Source organism: Zonotrichia leucophrys, chromosome 28 (genome assembly GCF_028769735.1).
Source record: "Zonotrichia leucophrys gambelii isolate GWCS_2022_RI chromosome 28, RI_Zleu_2.0, whole genome shotgun sequence".
Taxonomy (NCBI): domain Eukaryota; kingdom Metazoa; phylum Chordata; class Aves; order Passeriformes; family Passerellidae; genus Zonotrichia; species Zonotrichia leucophrys.
In genome coordinates this window covers 3777331-3800180 of record NC_088197.1, presented here as the reverse complement: position 1 = coordinate 3800180, position 22850 = coordinate 3777331, and the positions used below count along the sequence as shown (strand labels likewise).

Here is a 22850-nt window from a genome sequence, read left to right as displayed (position 1 = left end):
AGCAAAACAACTCTGCCTGGTGTGAGCAGGGGGGCACCCAGGGGCAGCATCCCCAACACGGGGTCCAGGGTCACTGAGGGTGATGGGATCCAGGTGGCAGCAGGGGACACCCAGGGGGGCACTAAGGGGGCTGTGCCAGGCTCTGGGGCAGGAGGTGCTCAGGGGAAAAGGGAGATGCTGGGTGTGAGGCTGCTCGGTGCTTCCATGGGAATGCAGGGTTTGAGGGTTTTAGATTCCTAAAAAAAGCGGGTGGAAATGTGGTGCCTGGGGTCTTCTCATGGGGAGGAAGCTGGGCAGAGCAGGAGGGCACCCAAGGGGCTGCTCCCACCTCTGTGTGTCTCCCCATGGCCACAGAGAACCCTGGGCACATCCCCATCCGCAGTGGGGTGACCCCAGGATGGCATCACAGAGCACCCACCTGGAACCCAGCCCCTCACCATTCCCATTGCCATTGCCATCCCATGTCAGTGCCTCTGCCATCCTCCTGGTCCTGCCATCCTCCTCCCAGGCTTGCCATGCTCCCAATATTTCCATCCTGCTATTCCTGCCATCCTCACAGCGCTGCCATCCTCCCAAATCTCACTATCATCCCAGCATTGCCATCCTCCCAAATCTTGCCATTCTCCCAGCACTGTCATCCTCCTAAATTCTGCCATCCTCCCCAGTTTTACCATCCTCCCAATCTTGCCATCCTCCCAAATTTTGCCATTCTCCAAGCACTGCCATCCTTCCAAATCTTGCCATCCTCCAGCACTACCATCCTCCAGCACTGCCATCCTCCCAAATCTTACCATCCTCCCAAATCTTGCCACCCTCCCAGCACTGCTATCCCCTATCCCTGTCATCCTATCTCAATCCTCCATCCTCCACCCCAATACTGCCATCCTTTTGGTCCTGCCATCCTCCCAGCCCTGCCATCCTCCCAAATCTTGTCATCCTCCCTTATCCTGTCATCCTCCCAGCACTGCCATCCTCCTAAATCTTGCCATCTTCCCAAATCTTGCCATCCTCCCAGCACTGCCATTCTCCCAAATCCCGCCATCCTCCCTTATCCTGCCATCCTCTCAAATCTTGCCATCCTCTTGTTCCTGCCATCCTCCCAGCCCTGCCATCCAGCCAGCAACTTGGGTTTCCTTTCACGGAAGGGGGAGCTGAGAAAAACGCATCAATTATTGAGCCGGGGCGGCGAGCGCGCCGCGTCCCCCTTGCTGATGCCGCTCAGGTAGAGCCGCGCGAGCCGCAGTCAGACACCTCTAACACGATTAAGCTGCAGGGCTCTGCCAGCGCGCTTCAAGGTCAACTTCTCTGAGGCTGACAAAAGGCACGGCGGGCAGCGGCTCCCCCCGCCCCCGCCCGGGGTGGCAGCACGCTGGGGACGGGCACGGGCGGCACCCAGGGATGGCAGAGGGACGGGGGGAGAGCCAGGGCAAGGTGGCGGGGGTGCCAGGGGGATGGGGAGGCAGTGGTGGGGTCCTGCTGGGATCAGAGTGTAATAGTGGGGTTCCTGCTGGAATGGGGATGCAGTGCCCAGGCTCCTAGTGGGATGGGGAGACTCTGATGGGGTCCCTGCTGGGATGGGGATGCAGTGATGGGGTTGCTGCTGGGATCAGGGTGCAGTGGTGGGGCTCCTGCCAGGATGGGGATGCAGTGCCCAGGCTCCCAGAGGGATGGGGAGGCAGTGCTGGGGTTCCTGCTGGGATGGGGAGGCAGTGGTGGGGTTCCTGCTGGGATCAGAGTGCAGTGCTGGGGTTCCTGCTGGGATGGGGATGAAGTGGTGGAGCTCCTGATGGGATGGGGATGCAGTGGTGGGGTCCCTGCTGGGATGCAGAGGCTGGGTTGGGGTTCTTCCAGGGATTGGGAGGCAGTGGTGGGGTTCCCACTGGGATCAGAGTGCAGTGCTGGGGTCCCTGCTGGGATCAAGGTGGCAATAGTGGGGTTCCTGCTGGGATGGGGATGCAGTGCTGGGATTCCCACTGGGATCAGGGTGCAGTAGTGGGGTTCCTTCTGGGATGGGGAGGCAATGGTGGAGCTCCTGCTGGGATCAGGGTGCAGTGATGGGGCTTCTGCCAGGATGGGGATGCAGTGCCCAGGCTCCCAGTGGGATGGGGATGCAGTGGTGGGGCTCCTGCTGCGATTAGAGTGCAGTATTGGGGTTCCTGCTGGGATGGGGAGGCAGTGCTGGGGTTCCTGCTGGGATCAGGGTGCAGTGGTGGGGTTCCTGCTGGGATGGGGATGCAGTGCCCAGGCTCCCAGAGGGATGGGGAGGCAGTGCTGGGGTTCCTGCTGGGATGGGGAGGCAGTGCTGGGGCTCCCATTGGGATCAGGGTGCAGTAGTGGGGCTCCCAGTGGGATGGGGATGCAGTGGTAGAACTCCTGCTGGGATCAGAGTGCAATGGTGGGGTTGCTGCTGGAGTGGGTCCAGCCCTGCTGGGATGGGGATGCAGTGCTCAGGCTCCCAGTGGGATGGGGATATAGCAGGGGCTCCTGCTGGGATGGGGAGGCAGCGATGGGGTCCTCACTGGGATCAGGGTGCAGTGCTGGGGTTCCTGCTGGGATGGGGAGGCAGTGCCCGGGCTCCCAGAGGGATGAGGAGGCAGTGGTGGGGCTCTTGCTGGGATGGGGATGCAATGATGGGGTCCCTGCTGGGATCAGAGTGCAATGGTGGAGCTCCTGCTGGGATGGGGATGCAGTGCCCAGGCTCCCAGTGGGATGGGGATACAGTAGTGGGGTCCTTACTGGGATCAGGGTGCAGTACTGGGGTCCCTGCTGGGATGGGGATGCAGTGTCCAGGCTCCCAGTGGGATGGGGATGCAGTGGTAGAACTCCTGCCAGGATCAGAGTACAGTGCTGGAGCTCCTGCTGGGATAAGGATGCAGTGCTGGGGCTCCCACTAGGAATGGGATTTGGTACTAGTGCTGGGGATTTGGTACAGGGCTCCCAAGCCCAGGGCAGGGACCCTCCGTGCCCCTCTGCAGCAAAGCCACTCCTGTCATGCTGTGAGGCAGGAGTGGGTCCAGCCCTGCTGGCTGCACGTGGAGCTGGAATTGGATCCAGATGTTTCCCCAGCGGCCGGAAACCGCTTCCCTCATCTCACAGCCCCTTCTACAGCCCCACAGGCCTTGGTGGGGACCAGCTCTGCCCAGCATGGAGTGGTGACAACAGGGCTGGGATCCACCCTGGCAGCTCAGGAGGGGACAAGGTGGCAATGCCAGCTGTGCCGTGGTGCTCCTGCGCTTGATGTTTGGGTACTCACAGTGACAGGACCCCCACACTCCACCCCCTGCTCATTCCCTTCAAAAACCACCCTGCTCTCATGGCAAAGGAGGGACAGCCACCCCAACCACACTCCACGAGAATTCCCTGCAGAACAGGGATGGGTGCCCACCAGGATGGGTGATCTCTGGGTTGGACACTCACCATGCCAGTCAGAACACAACAAAGCCATAAAAAACCCAAACCTCAGCAAGAGAGGACCCAGCTCCAATATCTGGGTGCACATGTGTTGGGGAAGGGCTGACAGGCGGCTCCAACAATGGGGTGCATGACACAGGTCACCCCCAACACCATTCCTGAGAGGTCTCCCAAAGGACACCACACCCACAGGTCCCTGTCACCACCTCAAGACATGTCCTGCTTTGGGGAGGGTTCCCAGGGCAGTGGGATGGAGATGCAGCTTTCTGGCCCTGCCACAAGACTGAGGAAAACCTCTTAAAAACCCCACCTGAGAAGCCAGAACCCAAATTCCTCCCCTCTCCCATTATTTAAAGCCCATCCAGCTTCCAAGTCCTCGAGGATGCAAGAATCTCAATTACCATTAAAAGAATGCGTTCCTGCTCCTCCATTACGGAGAAAAGCATGAAAACCCAACCCCTGGGAATTCCACAACTCTAGAAAGAAGAAAAATAAAATATTCATGTAATTTAGATTATTTAAAACGTGGCACTTGGTAAACCAGACTCTGCACTGGAGGGAACTGGGGGTGCTCCCACCTTGCAGAAGGCCAGGACAGGGGCTGGAAAACCCAGTTGTGACCACACAGATCCTGGTGCCACCCCGGGCACCCCACACCCAGGATCTGGTGTTAAATGGGTTTTTAAACACCTCTGAGCATGTGGGATGCTGCAGAAGGACAGCAGGTTATTTTTATCGTTGCATTAGTTCCAGTTTAATTGCCGGGATGTCATTAACAGCACGGAGCAGGGTCCAGGCATGGGGACACTGACACCAGTGTGTCCTGTCCCAAATCCTGTGGATTGAGACCCTGAATGTGCCTCTCCTCCCACCAAAGAGCTTGGTGACAGTCAGGGACAGGAACCATTGATCAGGGACAGGAGCCACCAACCAGGGCTGGACCTTCCTGGATCATTCCCTCCCTGTCCAAACGCTCCTTCTCCTCCAGCTCCACCCAGCAGCTCCAGGGAACAGCATTGTGGCTCCCTCCTCCTCTTCCTCTCTCCATGGCAGGCCCCAATTCCCTCCAGTGCTCCACAACTGGGAATTCTCCTGTTGTCCCTGGTTCTCCATCGTGTCCCACCAGCCCATCCCACCTGGGACCATCCTCCCTCCTGCTCCCTTCACCAGCCCCTCTCGAAATTCCCACATCTCCAGCAGGGCCAAACACCCCTGGTTTGTGCCAGAGCCAGAGGCTGGGATCTCTTGGGTCACCCAGAGCTGGGATGCACACTCAGCTCTTCCCTTGGCTGCTCCCACTGGTGCTGACCGAGACCTTCCCAGCACTGGAGCTGAGCTAATCCCGGGTTTCACAGCCCAAGGGGCTGGGGGGTGGCACTGCCATGGAGGGAACTCTCTGCTGTCCCTGTCTGTCCCTGTCTGCTCTGTGCTCAGGAGAGCACAGGGGAGCAGAGCCACTGCTGAGAAACCACCTTGGAGGAAAGCAAAGCTGCCCATAAATAATGGCACACAAATGGGGACACTGGAATTGCCAGGTGTGATCCCAACGGTTTCTTTCCATTGGAAAAGCCAGGATTGTGCTGCCAATGGCTGCCCAGAGCTTTGGATCATGCCCAGCACAGTGTCCCCAACCCACCAGGGACTGGTCACCCCCCAGCCAGGCCCCCACAATGCCAGATGGGATCAGACACAGGACATGAGATTTGCTGGGGGCGGTTTCCCAGCAGATCGAGGTTGCCAGAGGTGCCCAAACAGGCAGGGCAGGGTCACAGGAGGTGACAGTGGCTTAATCCCAAAATAGGAATGGCCCCTAGCAGGGAAAGCCTGGCCAAGGAGCATCAGCCCCAGGTGGACACAGAGCTGCACCCCAGGCTCTGTAACACCCCTGTACCAGTGCCCCTGCACCAGTTCAGCACTGGGGAGGTGACACCCGGCAGGGACAGGGCCACGTGGCTCCTGCAGAGCCCTGTGACGTTCTCGGGTGGGTTTGCTTTATAGGGTCAGGGAGGAAGGAACCGGCGCGGAGATATTTAAGTGGCGTTTCGCCATCAGAAAAAATTAGAGTCACAATATTAATTAATCCTCAAAGCACTTTACGAACATTAACTAATTAAGCCTCCCAACCCCTCTGCGAGGTGGGAAAGGTATCATTGTCCTCGTTTCACAGCTGCAGAAAACCGAGAGTGTGGAGGTGACGTGACTCGCCCAAGGTCGCTGCGAGCCAGGCAAAGGTGGGAACAGGTTCCCAAAATCTGCACCTCGCTCCTCAGCAGGACAGGACCCAGCAGTGCTGAGCATGCTGAGACCCTGAAGCCCAGGAATGCTGGATTCCAGCATCCCCAGCCAGGTCTCAGCATCCTCATCCCCATCCCAGCATCCCGATCCCCACCCAGGGCAGGATGGAGAGGGACAAACCAGGACCTGTATCCCCAAAGGAACATCCTGGGGGAAAATCCCACCAAACCCAGGGGCAGGGAGTAAAACCAGAAACCACCGAGGGGTTTTATGGAAAGCCCCACCGACCCTGCGTGGTTTAAAAGCGATTAGAGCCCTGCCTGGGTTATCAACCAGCGTCTCAATCCCGCGGCATCGATCCGGATAATAGCCGGCAATTGTTCAGATACAATATCATAAAGTCACTTTAACTACAGCCATAAAGCTTCCCCCGCCTGCAGCACCGCTGGGCTCCCCACGTCGTGCTGGGGACAGGCACCAGCAGCACGTGCTCAGGGCTGAGGATGGTGGGGGGACCCCTCCAGGACCCCCTGAATAAGGACAGGATCCTCAGGGATCGCCCCTCGTTTCCACTGCTGGGAGCGGAGGGAATGTGGAGCCCCTCGGGGTTCCCCTTGGGAATCTGCAGTGCTGGGGTTAGGGAGCTCCAATGCAGCCACTGAGATCTGATATTTCAAGTGTTAATACGTGGGATTGATAGGAACTGGGAGAAATGGGGGGGTTCTCTCAAATGTCCCTATAGAGCAGCCCGGATCCCCCTGCTCCCCTGGTTTGTCATTGTCTCCAATACAAGGAAATCCTGGCTGGGCAGTGCTGGAATCTCCCTCCTTCACCTCCTTCCCACCGCCAGCCCCCCATCCCAGGGCGCTCCCAGTTTGTGCTCCCTGCCCTGGGTCCCCAGGAGCGCCACTGGAGAGCACAGCTCTGGAGGACACCGCTGGAGAACCCAGACTCCTCACCCGCCGCCTCCTCACCCAGCGCTTCCCACTGCTTAATGAGCACAAAATATTTCCATGTTGCCAATTACTTGGTTCGTTTGTGCTGCTGCGGGCAGCGCTGGCGCAGGGAAAATCCCCCCCAGAGCTGGCCTGGCCCCCAGGGAGCAGGGAGAGCCCTGGCTGGGTCTCCCCTGGGCTCAGCATCCTCATCCTCCTCCTCACCATGCACCCCGAGACCCTCTCGCCCCGGGGTCACCATCATCAGCAGCCTCCTATCAACATTCCCGCATCCCCAGTGACATTTCCATGGCCCCAGTGTGACACAGTAGGAAAGCAATTCCTTGCTTTAAACAAACCTTTCAGGGACTTATAAAAAGATTTGGAAGCCCTTTTTCAGTTGTCCCCCAGCAGACAATTGGGGTCCAACCTGTTGGTGCCACTTTCCAGCATGGAGAAAATCCCGAACAACAGCAGAGATGTGGGTCCATCCCTGCTCCCATCACATCCCCAGACAGGATTTCCCCAGCTGGAGCCCTGTCCCCTGGCCAGAATTGCTGCTGTGACCATCACCACAAAACCATTCCAGCAGGTCGATCCCGAGAGCGGCGTTCCTCCCACCTGCACCCATAAATCCTCCCTCCAACTGGAGCAAGGAAGTGATTTATAAGGTGGAATAAAAATCACAACGTTTAAGGAAAAAAATATTAAAAAGTCACAAAAATCCATCCAGCTGGATTCCCCTCCCATGGGAATGGGGTCTCAGTGACACCAGGATTTTGGGGCAGCGAGGGATATGCTGGGAAGGGGCCAGAATGAATTGGGTCTGGCGCTGCCAAACCACCTGGATGTGGGATGCACACCGAAATCAGCCACAGATGTGAGCCACCGTGTGCCCACACAGATCCCAAACCAGTGTGGAAAGAGCTGGGGGGCTCCAGTCCCTCCTCATGGAGCCCTGGGCTCTGTGGACATGAACGAGGAACTTCACTGCCGACATCCCAATCTCTGCTCCCGTCTGAAATTCCCACATCCAACCCTGGAGCGGGCAGACGCACTGTGCAGCAGGGCATGGTGCTGTGAGAGCCATGTCCTTCTCCATCTCTCAATCACTCCACCAACATTAATTCCCTAATTTAGCCCCTGGCAGCAATCCTCACCTTACCCACGGAGAAAGTGAGGCTGGGGGAGGGAGAAGCCATTTGTCTCCAAATAACGAGCTGGAAGCCGGATCCAGGATCACCCCCAGCTTGCAGGACGAGAGTCCCTGCTCCCGATCCAAAGCTTTCTATCATAAAAGACAACATTATGATTTATGATTATCATTACTCAGCTTTGAAATGGAGTCCAGGTTCTCCTGGAGTCCAGATCCTGGCTGTGACACCGGGCCCTGGACATTCCCCCACTGGCGGCACTCCGCATCCCAATGTCGGGAAGAGCCGAAGAACAATGGAAAACTGCAGATGGTGGCAGGATGAGACAGCGGTTGGGTGCTGGAACTGAGGTCCACTGACCCCAGGAGCCATCACAGACACGGGAAAGCTGGGAATGCCAGGAAAAGCAGGCAGGGAAAGCCGGGAGCTGGTCCGAGCTGAAGGTCACCGGCAGCAATGAGCGTTAGGAAAGCCGGCACTGGTTGGGCTGGACGCTGCCTCCAGAGCACACATCCTGCAAAAGCAATCCCCGTTCCCAAACCTGCTTCCAACTCCGCCAATTTAGCCTTAAATCCCACCTCAAAGGGTCAGGAGCAATGCCAGGGCCGTGGCGGGGCATTGATCCTGGTGTTCCACAGGACTCGGCACCCGCGCGGCTCTGGCCAAACCAATCCCCGCGACCCTGCGGTGATCCAGCGGAGACGTGGATGGAACTCAGAGCCAGGAGCCATTTCTATTCCAGACAAGCTCAGATTCTCTGTTGGAAACTACACGGGAGCACCATTTTGACCAGCATTTACAGCCGGGACAGGTGCCAGAATTCCGGTGTGCCAGTGCCGTAGCCGACGGCAGATCTCCAACAATGGGACGGTCACCGGGACAGTCACGGCACAGCCCGGCATGGCCACGGCTCCATCCCGAGCCCCTCAGCCAGAGCAGCAGATTCTCCCAACCACCCAGCACCAAAGATCTTGAAAAAGCCAAGGAGAGAGCCTGGAGCATTCCCAAGATCGACACCAAGCCCTGGAGCATGAGGCCGATCCTGAGAGAAGAACCTTGCAAGGTTCAGGAAAACAGTGATTTCCCAAATAAAGGATTTTGCAGCCCTCACCCAAATCCCCCAGCAGCAGCATGGAGAGGGGATGGGGGAAAGTCCTCACCCTAAAATGGGGATCCCAGGAGCTCACCCAGGGTATGAGAGAGCGGCCGGACACACAGAGAGAATTTCAGTTACAGGATTTGTACAGGTTTTTTAAAATGCAGAAAAATGGTGGAAAGGCAGGAAAAAGCGGAATGGGAAAATTGAAACATCCAAACACCAGGAGGGAGGGAAATGCTCCTGCAAAAGAGAATTTTTTCCCAGTAGTATCTCTCCTATCTCCCACCCCACTCTCCTGGATGGCCTGCTCAGTCAGTGCTGAAAATTGGGTGAAATTTGGAAAAAACCCATTTGGAAGGGTCGGCACATCAGCCCTGGCTCAGGCAGCTCCAGCGCAGTGTTGGGTAAAAATAAAACACAATTTGTGGGCACAATGTAAGAAGAAGGGGTCGGCGAGCAAACCAGGAAGGTTTGTGGAATTCCAGCGGAAAGATTTTTTCCAAATTCCTGGATTTGGAAAAAGCTGCTATTCCTGAGGTGAAGAACGGCTGACAAAAGGTCCTTTAGATTTCAGGGAAAAGGGAAAACAACCGCTGTTGCATTGTATAAAAGCACCAACCATTCCAAAATAACCTTGGAATAAAAACGCCCATCCCAGCACAGGATGGGAACGGACAGACGGACACGGCCCAGGCGGCTCCGCCAACCCAACCCGGCATCGCTGGGGCTGTGCCAGCATCTCCCAACCCTTCGGAAGCCGGGTACCCCCGGCCCTCCCCGCCGTCCCGGGGGGCTCTGCCCCGCGTTTTTCCACTCAATTTCCTCCCCGCGTCGGCAGGAGATAAATCCCTCTGCTGAGGCAGGCGGCCGGAACGGCAAAGCCAGCGGTGCCAAGTTTAATAAGCAACCCTGATCGAGAATCCAGATAATAATTGGGATTATCGAGCTGGCTGGGAAAGAGCTTCCTCAGCTCCTCATGGCACCCGCGCCCGGCACCCGGGTGACAATGACCCCCAGTGGGGCTGGGACGTTGATGGGATGCTCCTGAGGAGCAGCACAAGCCCGTCCATCACTGAATATTAAAATAAAATCAAAATAATACACCGCTTTCTGAGTGCTCCGCGCGCTGTCAGAACCTGCGGCACAAGGGAGCCCCCAAAATTCCATGGGAAGAGCCTGGGGGTCCCAGCTCCATCCCCACCTCTGCAGGAGCTTCCCTACATCCTGATTTTTGTGGGGGACACACGGAGCCAGCACCGTCCCAGCGCCCGCGGAGAAGCTCAGCCGCTGAAATAATCCCGTCGCGGTTGAATTTTGTGCAGGGCACGAGGTCCAGGGGCTTTCTTTCCTCAGTGGAAACAGGATTGGAAAAGGAAAGAATTGGGATTTTTCGAGTTCTCTACAGGGTCAGGCTGATTTTATTTTACTGCAAATATAAATAGGGTTTTTGATAAATAATAATAAAAAAAAAATAGACAGTCTAAATAAAACCCCCCTGGAAGACATGGCACGGAATTTGGAATCCTGGCAGGAATTGCTGTAGCCGGGCTGAGTGCTCTGGAATATTTGTATTTGCTGTCTAAACACTTTATCTCTTTCCCAGCACATGGGTGAGTTTTGCTCCCGTGTAATGTTCAAGGAAAAATAAACCGAGACGGATAATTCCTCCTCTTCTGCAGATAGAAAAAGAAAAATCCGACAAAACTTGGTTGCACTGGGGGGAAACAGCAAAATATTTCCAGGGAAATTCGGCCGAACGCCAAGGAAATAGATGGAGGAGGAAATTGGGATGTGGCAGGAGGAGGAAGCTGGGGATGGAATGGGGATTCCCTATTCCCAGCCATTAAAAACCCCCATAACCATTTATTCCCCTTTTTTTCCCAAAAAGTCAGCGGCGCTGGGAATTGAAGCCGAGAGAGGTTTGGCACAAAAGATCCGAAATCCAGAGTTGGATTCTTGGGGGACTTTGGGGCTGGTAGAGAAGGAGCTGAAACAAAAAGTCCATTCCTGAAGGCGAACAAAAAAAAAGGTATTGAGGGATGGTGTAAAACTCTGCGGATCTGGAAACGCTTCGGCAGCACAGCGGGAGTACTGGGGTGGGAATATTGGTGGTGGGAATATCAGTGGTGGGAATACTGGTGGTGGGAATATCAGTGGTGGGAATACCAGTTCTGGCATCCACAGGGAGCGGTGGCTCCGGGTCCAGCACTAGGATGGTTTTTAGTGGGATCGACCTGGCACGGGCAGCTCCGGCGTTTGCACGGACCCACGCGTGTGCTTGGAGGTTCACAGCTGCAGGGAAAACAGGAGAATCCCACAAAACAAGGCTGGAGAAGCTGGAAACATCAAGGAAAGAGGAAAACTGGGAGGTCAGGAAGAGGCGATGTGCTGAGGGAGCGTAGGGATGGATCCCACAGGATCCCACCATGGCATAAATTTATCCCAAAGGATCCCACCCCAGCACAGGTGTATCCCAAAGGATCCCACCACAGCACAGGTGTATCCCAAAGGATCCCACCCCAGCACAGCCCCACCAGGACATTGTTCAGCCCTGTGGCTGTTGCTCTCCAGCAGCAGCATCACTCCCTGCTCCGCTGGGCCTTGGGAAGAAAAACGGGAAGAGGGGAAAAATTTAAAAGTGGAAGAATTTAAAAAAAATATATATATAGTCTAAATCCCTGTTTCTGAATCCCTCTCATGTTGTTTCAAAATGAAGGATGTGCCCTAAAGGTGACACCTGTCCCATACAGAGCTGGTGTCACACCAAGGGAAATGCCGGGAATGCTCCCAGGCTCCGAGCACCACCCTGCCTGGCCAAAATCCACAAAGCTTTGATTTCGCCACGGGTTTGGGGCTCAACAAGAAAATTTTGGCAAAACCACTTCCCAGCCGCCCTTTAGGCTGAAGCCTCAGGCTGGCAGCTCCATGGCCGTGGATCTCCCCATCACCAGCCCCATTCACACTGAAGGCATCACAGCTGAGGCCACAGAGTGACCCCGGTGGTGACCCCAGCCCTGCCCTCACCCCCTCCCAGCACAGCCCACTCACAACACCCCCCCACAGCCCCCGCTCCGCTCTTTTGAGCCGGGAGCCTCATTAGGAGGTAATTAGCTGCGGAACAATGGGAAGCTCTTTAGCAGCCCAGGCACAGCGGCAGCAACAAGCCAAGGGGGGAAAGAGGGAGGAGAAATAAATAAATAACAACACTGTGACCACCCGGGAGCAAGCCAGGACGGAGCAGGGACACGGGCTCCATCCGCCTTCCCTGCTCTCAGCTTTGTCCCTTCCCGCTTTTCCTGCCGGGATCAAACCAACCCTGGCGCATCCCACACCCCATGGGCGCCATTTCCCCGGCCAGACAGTGGGAACAGCCATGGGGTCCCCAAATCCACAATGGGGCAAAGAGTTTGGGAGCACAGATACCCCTAAACACAGCCCTGGTTTTGGGCATTCCAAAATGCCTCTGGAATTCATCTGGCAAAGGCCAAAGTGGCCAGCGGGTAATCCCAACATTCTGGAGAATCATGGAATCACTTGGATTGGGAAAGAGCTCCAAAATCTTGATTCCCAGCCATAATCCAGCCTGGACTCTTGGAGCACGGTGCTTCCCCCTGTATTTGCAGAGGCCAAACAGGGCCTGGTCCTGTTTTTGGGATGGATCTCCAAGCAGAGGGAAGCAACCATTGAGATGAGCATTGAGTCATGGCAGAGGGGGAAAAGGAATTGAAGCAGCTCTTAGGGGCTGCAGGTAACAGTGCTCCGAGCTGCCTGCCTTCCACAAATCCCATTAAATCCAAGGAAGCGGGGCAGGATCTCTGCCCCAAGTGGGGAAAACCAGCTTGGATCAGAACGGAGCCTCAGAAATCACGATTAATATCTAACACAAAAGAACCGAAATTGTCACCATCAGGAACGAGGAGCTATTTAAGGAACAATTGCTGCAATTTTCCAGCCAACCCAGCAGCTGAACCTTGTCAGGCACAGGCAGGTACGGCTCCAGCCAGCTCCTGATGTGGCACTGGGATGGACACAGCCAGACAGCCCTGGAGCCAGGTAAACCCACAGCCAGGTACATCCTGGAGCCCCCAGGTAGGAATTCCAGGGGAATGTCACACAGGGGATGGCACAGCACTGCCAGACAGGGGAATTTTTGGCATTCGGATTATTTGTGTGTGCAAAGTGTATTTATGTGGGAGGGGGGGTGGGGTGAACAAACACCCATATATGTAAATAAATCGATAATTTCTATAATAGATATAAATATATTTGTATGTAAATATATATATAAATCAATATAAATATAAATGTGCCTTTCTTTATACAGCAGCACTTTCACAGCTTTCCATGGTACCCCAGGGCATCTCTCACCCCCTGGACCATTCCCAATGCCCACCCTCTGTGTGTACCCCAGGATACCCCAGGATCCAGGGGGGCATTTTGGGGGGGGATTTTGGGGAGGATTTTGGGGGGAATCTGACCCTCCAGCAGCTCCACACACCCCCAGCCCATCCTCGCATTAGGATGCGGCGCATGGCCGGCATTTGGATACCAAATGTGCAACCAGCAGGGAATGTAATTGCGGTCCCTGGAAAGGGACAGGCGGAGACGGCGACGGGCACGGAGAGAGAATCCTGTCAGCGACGCCGGCCCGCTGGTGTCTGCTCTCCATTAACCACTCGCCGCAGCCCTGGGCTGGTGAGGAATTGCTAACACGGCTTAACGGGCTGGAAAAGAGGGGTGGGAAGGGCTGGGAGTGATCTCGGCACAAAGGGAGAGCAGAAGGAGGAAAAACTCAAAGAGCAGGAATTGCACAGGACGAGGCAGAGAGCTGGCACACCCAAACACCCAGCACTGCCCTGGCACGCCGAGAGGGCACTGGGGCTGATGGTGACACAGGAACAACCCGAGTGCCAGGGTTAAAATTCACATTAAAATCACTTCAAGGGGGAAACAGGGCAAAATTCACAATTAAATCACTACAAGGGAGAAACAGGGCAAAATTCACAATTAAATCACTACAAGGGAGAAACAGGGCAAAATTCACAATAAAATCACTCCAAGGGGGAAACAGGGTAAAATTCACATTAAAATCACTACAAGGGGGAAACAGGGCAAAATTCACAATAAAATCACTCCAAGGAGGAAACAGGGTAAAATTCACATTAAAATCACTTCAATGGGGAAACAGGGCAAAATTCACAATAAAATTGCTCCAAGGGGGGAACAGAGCAAAATTCACATTAAAATCACGCCAAGGAGGAAACAGGGCATGTTTCTGATGTGGGCCTCAGTATGATGTCCATGGGAGCAGGGAGGGGAGACACAGAGAACTGGGGACCCCAAAAGTCACAGCCAAAGCCAGGATACAGAGATTTTGGGATCCAGCCCCAAACCAACATGGACACATGGATGGGATCACCCAAGCTGAGCCCTCTCTCTTGGTCACCCCTCTGCAGCACCAAATTCCCCTGGAAAAAAAACAGATGTGGCATCATCTTCACTCCCTTGATGGAGAAGTGGGGCATGCAGCCTGGCCACAGCCCCTTGTGACACACAGGCGGGCAAGTTGGCCCTGGTTTGGTGGTCAGTGGGTCACAGCCACGGTTTTCCTGGCCACGGCCACCATGCTCCAGCCTCTTGGACAAAGCACCAGCGACTGGCAGGCGCCAGGGCTGCAGCTCCAGGAGATGGGAATGCAGAAAAAAGGGGCACAAAATGCAATGGGATTGGCGACATGATCTAAATCCCCTCTCCAAGATGTGCCCCGCTCACCTCAACCCCACCACCCCTGTGGCAGAGGCACCTTTTCCCCCAAAAGTCCTGCTCTGCCATCACCCTGAGCATCACCTGGCTCTGTAAATCCCCCTGCCAGAAACCATTTCTCCGGTTCTCGATCCCAGGATTGGGGAGTGCAGAGGAGCAGAACAGAAATCCCAGCTGTGCTCACAAACCACGCCGAAAAATAATACAGAAATCAGCAAAAGAGCCGTTCGGAGGCAGCGCCGTGACCTCGGCGCTGAACCAGGCCACGGGCACGATCCCGCCCGGTCCTGGGGATCTGTGCTGTGCACAGAGGGAGGAGAACCCCTGCCACCGTGTGCACATTCCTGCTGTGGATCCAGGCACACGGCAGTGACCACGGGATTGCTGCAGGAACACCGACCAGCGTTCGGGAATGACGATTCCCTGCCCGTCACCCGGCAGAGCGGGGCACGGCAACAAATCCCAAACCCTTCGTGCTTCCTTGGCTTCCCAGGGGTTTCCAGCACAGGCATGGGTCATGATCACAGGCCTGGGGACTTTCTGAGGACAGGTCACTGTGTCCCACAGATCCTTTCCCCCATAGCACGGAGGTTTTCCCATATCCCTGATTTTCTGTCGCGCGGCGCCGCGTGCCGAGACATCCACCCTAAACCCGCTGTGGTGGGGGGGAAAATGGGGGCCAAAACTGGACACCCCAACCCGCTGGGTGATGCTGGACACTCCAGCACACCCCAATCGAGCTGGTTGGCTCCCATGGAAAATCCACCCTGGAATGCTACGGGTGAGCGGCTCCTGCACCAGAAAACACGGAGGGACGGCAGGACGAGCCCTGGGTGTTGTGCCAGACCCCTGCCCGCAGTGCCAGGCCAGGGAGGAGCCCCAAGGTCCCATCCATGGGCACATCACGCTGGACACGACCAATGGATCCACCCATGGCCGGCCCAGCCATGGCCAACAGATCCACACCCGGGGAGCGACCATCGGCAGCGCCCGTACGTGCCACGGAGCAAAAACCCACACTTCCACATGGCAACAAAACTGCCCATTATTATATAATTCTGCCTTCATCATCCTTCATTTTTTTTCCTGGATAACCTAGGAGTTCCAGCCAGCCAAACGTTTTCCTAGCGCATCCTCACAAAACCATTTAAAAATAAAAATAAACCTTGTAAATCCACAGCGAGTGGTTAAATCTCTCCCCAGAACAGGGAAATTGCAGCATCCCGAGGTACCACTTATTTTTAATTTAGCCCCAATTATGAAATATAGAATTATTCTAATCTGGGCAAATCATATCGACCATGAGATTTATTCCTGTCTTTTATAAAATATAGATTGCCGTATAAACCTGAAGAAAAATATTTAGCGGCAGAGAAGGTCTGTGGGTTCAAACAGGACATTTTAACCTTGGGTCTTTTCCCCCTTTTTTTTTTAAACCCCTTTTTATTTCCCCCTTACTAAAGGAGATGTTGGCAGGGGGAGAAAAGAATGAAAACAAGCGACCAGAAAACACAGAAATACATTTTTCCTTCATTTTTAAGAATGAGGCGGTCTTGTAGTAACTCCAGAGGAAAAAAATAAACCCACCGCTGGGTTCAAAAAGGGAATAAGCAGGAAACTCAATGGCAATTTCAATCTTTGCAACCCCTAATAAATTGCCTCGAATTCCGAGAGCCGAAGGCGCAGGCGGGGAGCGCTGGCGACACGGGGCGCTCCCACATTGGGGAAATTTGGGTCACATCCCGGAGCCAGGCGCTGCGGACGTGCCTGCTGAACCCACCAGCCATTGTCTGCTCTTCCCTCCCAGCCCCTCGCTCTTCCCCCTCCACTCCATTTTTTATTTTTCCTCCCCCCCCCCCACCAACCCCGTCCTCGAAAATATTTTCCCTGCCAACAGCAGATTTAGAAATGTATAAATATATATATATATGGGATAATGATCCACCGTGGATTTTTCCAGGAGAAATTCTCGGCGGCTTCTACGAGGGGGCGAAGGGGATGGAGGCGACGCCATCAGCGGTGCTGGGTCCCGGGACGCCCCTCACCACTGGCCAAGGGGTTGCTTTTGGCTGTTGGCACCACCATCAGAACCCTTGGGTGCCAAATCCCATCCCCAGGAGCCCCTGAGCGCCAAATCCCAAACGTCAGAACCTTTGGGTGGCAAATCCCAGCCATTGGAACCTTTGGGTGCCAAAATCCCAGCCACCGCCCCAACCACCCTCATTTCCAGGATGCCACAGTTGGACCTGGGGGGACACCTCACACATGGTTGGCATTTGGGAGAACAAAAACCACAAAGTGTTGGGAGCACCAGGAGCTAAAAAATCAAAAAACTTCGCAATGGGCAAAGAAAAAAAAAAAAATTAGGAAAAAAAAAATAATTCCCTGGCTCTTACAATCCCCCACAAAAATGTGAGGGAGATAATAAAATCCATATGCACCGCAGGCGGCCCACGACGCAGGCACCACCGCCAAGGAACCACCAGCAAGGCACAAAGGGACGGGCTGGCCCCAGTTTTGGGGAGGACAGAGGGGCACGGGTGGGTCCCCCAAAGGGAAGTGTGGAGGTTGGGTGGACACCCAGTGCTGCTGAGGGTTCCGAGCCCTGCGCACGTCCCAGCGCCGAAACGGAACTTTATCCAGCTGCACTGGTGACATCGAGGGAGAGAAGGTGGCACCGAGGGTCCCCTCATGGATGGCAGAAGGGGATGAGGCAGCTGGAGGAGCTGCCCCACATCCCTGGCAGCTCTGGGGATGAGGACCAGGCCACGCCGTGCCCCACAAGGCCACTGTCACGCAGGGATTGAGGGGGACAAAGAACTCCCAGCTTGACCCAGAAAACAGGACAGCCCAAAGCCAGGGGCTGCACCCACCAAGCTCATCCCTCACCACTCACAGACACTGCCAGGCTTGGGAGAACTTTGAGGAATTTTGGGGGAAATGGGGATTTGGTGGCTGGTGTTTGTTCTTACAGGAATCCCCACAAACGGGCCCGTTCAGACCCCAAAGAGTGTCCCCAACAGGGAGGGTTTGGGGGGTCCCAAAGGTCCCAACCACCTGAGCATACCCAGAGCAGAATTCCTCCCGCTTCCAACTCACCAGCAGTTTTGGGTTCCTCAAAATCGCGAACAAAGAAATACGACAGAAACAAAACTCTTGCCCCCAAATTAAAAAAAAAAAAAACACTTGGTGGGGACAAAAAAACACACAGAAAAATCGAAATTCCAACTGGAGTCAAGAAACGAAGCCAACTGTGGGGATTGCGCTCCCAGGATGGGAATGACCCGGGAGCAGCAGGGCCGGCCATCCCCAGCCCCGCACGCCCCGTGCCCCCCTCGGGCCCGTTTTGCCATTTTCCCCCCCAAATCGTTCTTCCCCACTCCCCCGCAGCCGCACCCGCCGCTTTGGGCGGATTTCGGGGTTTTTTTCGCAGAACCTTCATCCCCGGAGAGGGACCGGGGTGGCGGGGGGGAGGAACTTGAACTTCCCCGAAGTTGGGCGCGGAGGGGCCGGGGGGGGCCGAGCCGCAGCCGCCGCCGCCCCCGGGAACGCGCCCCGCGCCCCGCGATGCTCCCGGCGCTGCCGCAGCCCCCGGGGACGCTCCGCCCGGGGCCCCGCGGGAACTTTCGGGGGAGGGAGCCCCGGGGACCACCCCCCTCCCCGGGGCCGCCCAGCCCGTTCACCGGACCCCACCGGGGGCTCGAGGGGGACCCGAGCGGCCACGGGCGGCGGCGGCCGCTGTCACCGGGCGCTCAGCGGGTGTGTGTGCGGGGGGGAAACACCGAGTGGAAGTCGGGCGCCGAGGCCGCCCCCGCCGCCCCCCGCCTCACCTGGGATTGCTCCGGTTCCAGTAGACGGCGAAGCGGTCCGAGATAACTTTCCCGGTCTCGTCGGTCCAGACGCAGACGCCGAGGAGCGCGGCGAGCAGCGCGGCCGCCCCGCAGCGCACCATCGTCCCGGCGGGCGGCGGGCGCGGCTCCGGCCGCTTCAGGGGGCGGCGGGGCCCTGGGGCCGGCCGGGGACGGCGGGCGGGCGGCGGGCGGCGGCGGCGGCGGGCGGGCGCCCAGCCCTCACCATCGCCCGCGGCCCCGGGCGCCGTCAGCGGGGGGACTCGGGGGCGGCCGCGGTGCGGCGGCGCCGGGGCAGCCGCATCCCGCGCTCGGGCGGCGGGGACCGGCCCGGTTCCCGCGGCGCCCCGGGATCGCCCCGGTACCGGGAACCTTCCGCCACCCCCCACCACCACCTCCCGCGCCCAACTTCGGCCAAGTTCCTCCGAGCCCCGCGGCGCCGCCGCCGCCGCCCGGCGCCGAGCCCCCGGTGCTGCCGCCGCACCTGCGGGCTCAGCCCCGGGCCCCGCCGAGGGCTGCTCCGCCCCGGGGGACACCGGAGAGACAAAGGCCGGGCCGGGAGGCCGCCGCTCGCTCAGTGCCGCCGCGCCATGCTGCGCCCGCCGCCCGCGCCCCCCGCGCCCCCCGCCCGGGCCCGCCCCCGCGCCGGGCCCGCCCCCGGCACCGGCCCCGCCCCGCGCCCCGCCCCCGCCCCGCCTCTGACACATTGTTGCCACCGGCGGCCGCGCGCGCGCTCCCGGCGCGCTCCCAGGGCGGGGCTCCCGCGCGCCCCCGCGGCCACGCCCCTGCGGGGGGGAGGGGGGGGGTTGAAGATTGGGGGGGGTCGAAGATTGGGGGGGGGTCGAAGATTGAGGAGGGGTCACAGCGGCGGGGTGAACGGGCCCGTACCCCGGGGGAGGGGAATCTGCGTGGGGAGGGGGTCACAGACACCGTGGGGGGGATCTTTGGAACGGGCGGGGGTCGCACCGGGTGGGCTGGGAGGAATTTGAGATTGGAGGGTCACACCGGTGTGGGGGTCTTTGGGAGGGGATGGGTCGCACTGGCAGAGCAGGGGGGCTTTGAAAAGGGGAGAGGTTCGCTGGCAGGAGATTGGGAATTTGGAAGGGGGGGATCACATGTGTGGGTGGGGGGCTTAGGAAGCAGGAGGGAGGTTTGGGGTCTGTTACCCTGAGGAAGGGATGGGTTGTTGGGGGGTTTGGGGTACCCGGGCAGCGATGGGCAGGAAATGTTGGGAAGGGGCAGTGAGGGGCTCACACTAGAGGGGACAGGGACGGGGATGGGGACAGGGACATGTCCTGTGACCCACAGGTGAGAAGGAAAGACAGACAGAAGGTCCCACCCTCTGCAGGGACATTTTTTAATCTCTGATAAAAGGATAAATTAAACAATAATTCCTGTTAAGGGATCACTCTGCATTGTCGAAATCTTGGAAAACAGTGATGGGAATAACACAGAGCCCTGAAGCTGCTGTGGGGCCATGTCTGGCTCTGGGGAGGACTTTGGGAGCATGGACAATCCAGTGGAATTTTTGGTCACAGGTGTGCTACATCCCTGAACAAGGACACCCCATGGTGCCAGAGCCACATCCCCAAGCCAGGACACCCCACGGCCCTGGGGTCACATCCCTGAGCAAGGACACTCCTCTTGGGCTGTCCAGGCCAGCTGCTCCTTGCTGGGCAGGACCTGCTCTGCTCCCAGAGTCCCCCAGATCACCCCAAGTTCCAAAAACTGCTTCAGAAGGATGAGTGAACACGAAGGGACTCCCGACCCTCCTCCCCAGTGACCATGGAATGTCCCCCTGGGTGTCCTGGAGTGTCCTCCCAGGTGTATAGGTCCCCCCTGAGCCCCCAGAGCCAGAGCTGGCTCCCAGCAGAATTCCTCAGGTGCCTCCAGATGCAAAGACGCTTCCAGTTGGATTCACAAAGCACCAAGGTGCCCATTAAGTCCATCAGGAGGAGCAGTTCCAGCACATCCCGCTGCCTGTCCTTCTGCTCAGCATCCAAATATCCCTGCAAATCCATCTCCATCTCACGAGCTCTTAGGAGTTTGTCCGTGCTAAAAGGGAGGGAGCGGCCCAGCGTAAAACACCTCCAGCGCCACACGGAGAGGTGGGATATAAATAAAATATGGATCCTCCTCATTATTTATTTAGCAAATCTGTTTAGGAAAAACTCCACGGACTGTGGGGCTCAGCATCCCTCCTCCCACCCCAAACCAAAACAAATAAAAACCGAATGATTTCGGAATAATGCTGGCGGAGCGTCCTCCCGCGCCGCGGCTCCATCAAGGTTATCCATCTCCTCATCCTGCTCCCATCAGGATCCGTCTCCATCAAGCCCCCGACAGCCAATCTCCCTCCTGTCAGCGGACGCTGCCATAAACCCCGACACTTGTCTGTCAACTTCATTTGTTTCCATCTCTCCAGCCAAGCCACTAAAAGCCTTTCCGGGCTCTCCAGGAGGCCCGGCCACGGTTCCTCCCAGCCCTGGCAGAGCCACATTCCAGGGCCAGCTCCAGGGGTGTGGTAAAATCCACAGCTCTCACCCCACAGAGCAATCCCATCAGTGTCTGTGGATTGGGAATGGGGATGATCTAAAGGGCACCGTGCTGGCCAAGGGATCAGCCATGCCTTGTGGTGCCAGGTCACCAACGGGCACAGAGATTACCAGTTCATCCCAGCTCGGCCCAGGGCATCCCAGCTGAACCCAGTGGATCCCAGCTCAGCTCAGTGCATCCTGGCTTAGCTGAGTTCAACCCAGTGCATCCCAGCTCAACCAAACTCAGCCCAGGCCAACCCAGTTCAACCCAGTGCATCCCAGTTCAACCCAGTGCCTCCCAACTCAGCCCAGGGCATCCCAGTTCAACCCAGTGCATCCCAACTCAGCCCAGCTCAGCCTAGTTCAAGCCAGTGCATCCCAGATCAGCCCAGTGCATCCCAGTTTAGCTGAGTTCAACCCAGTGCATCCCAGCTCAGCCAAACTCAGCCCAGCGCATCCCAGTTCAACCCAGTGCATCCCAGCTCAGCCCAGGGCATCCCAGTTCAACCCAGTGCATCCCAGCTCAGCCAAACTCAGCCCAGGGCATCCCAGCTCAGCCCAGTTCAAGCCAGTGGATCCCAGATCAGCCCAGTGCATCCCAGTTCAACCCAGTGCATCCCAGCTTGGCCCAGTGCATCCCAACTCAGCCCAGTTCAATGCAGTGCATCCCAGCTTGGCCCAGTTCAACCCAGTGCATCCCAGCTCAGCCCCGCTCAGCCCAGCTCAGCCCAGTTCAACTCAGTACATCCCAACTCAGCCCAGCTCAGCCCAGCTCAGCCCAGTGCATCCCAGCTCAGTCCTACTGGAGCTGTGGGGGATCCCAGATGAAATTCCCTGGAAAATGGGATGATCCATTAGGAGCAGCCCAACACCTGCTCCAGTGCGTTCCCTCCCAGCCAGGATCAGTCCCAACCTGAGGGAGGGCTCAGCCCTGCTTTGCATGGAATGATTTCTCCTTCCCCACTCCTGGTAAAAGGAAGAAAAACCTTTTCCAGGATTTTATGGCTTCTCCAAACAGCACCAGGTTGTTTTTCTAACCAAACAAAACCAACTATTTGCCTTAATTACTGCAAATCCTGCAATTTCCAGCCCCCAACTCCATGCAGGGGGCAAGGCTGGATGCAGGGAGGGATAATTCACACCCGCCTTCCTCTGCATTAATTGGATCGGCCAGGAAATTATGGAAAATATTTGTTCCTGATAGAAAAACCGTTCCCATTAAAAAGGTGAAGGAGTCACAGGGAAAAGGCTGAGAAGCGCAGAGCAGAGCCAGGCTGCTGGGAATGGAGCTGCAACAGGAGAAAAAGGGTCCCTTGGAGCTTCCTGAAGTGGAAGGGATGGGTGTGATGGGAAATCCCAGCTGGCAGCAGGATCCAGATGCCCGGCATGGACACAAGAGGGTGGTGATGATGCCCTCAGCCAAGGGATCCTTGGCATTGTGTGGCATCCAAAGGCACCAAGCCCCCATCCACGGACTCTGATGCCATCCAAAGGTCAGGGAGGGGCCCATCCCTGGCTCACAGCGCTGGGGACACCCATCCATGTGGCCAGACTGTGGCACTGCTCTGGCTCGCAGTTTTCCTCCCTGGAGCCTCCCACGCTCCTGAGTTTATTCAGAATACCAAATAAACTGCCGCATGCATGCAAAAACACAAAACCCCACAATCACACCCCAAATGTGGGGGCACCCTGAGCTCTTGTGTGGCCCCCAGGATCTGGGGCAGTGTCTCCCCTGCATCGGGGTGGGAGAGAGCCCCAGCCTGCTGCTCAGGGTGGGAACACAGCGCTCGGGAACACCCAAACCCCTCCCGCAGCCCGGGGCCGTTCACACCTTCCCGAGCAGCACCGGGCTCGTTCTTGCCGCCTCA

General features: G+C 57.1%; 1 protein-coding gene across 1 annotated transcript in view; it reads right to left on the bottom strand.

The window, feature by feature from the left end:
- Positions 1 to 18605, bottom strand: part of EFNA2 (ephrin A2) — a 42482-nt gene extending 23877 nt beyond the window's left edge. The window contains exon 1 of the mRNA XM_064734508.1: positions 18428 to 18605. Within this exon, the coding sequence (XP_064590578.1) occupies positions 18428 to 18549 (122 nt within the window). The 5' untranslated portion in view covers positions 18550 to 18605. The remainder of the gene's footprint in view (positions 1 to 18427) is intronic.
- Positions 18606 to 22850: the final 4245 nt, after the last annotated feature.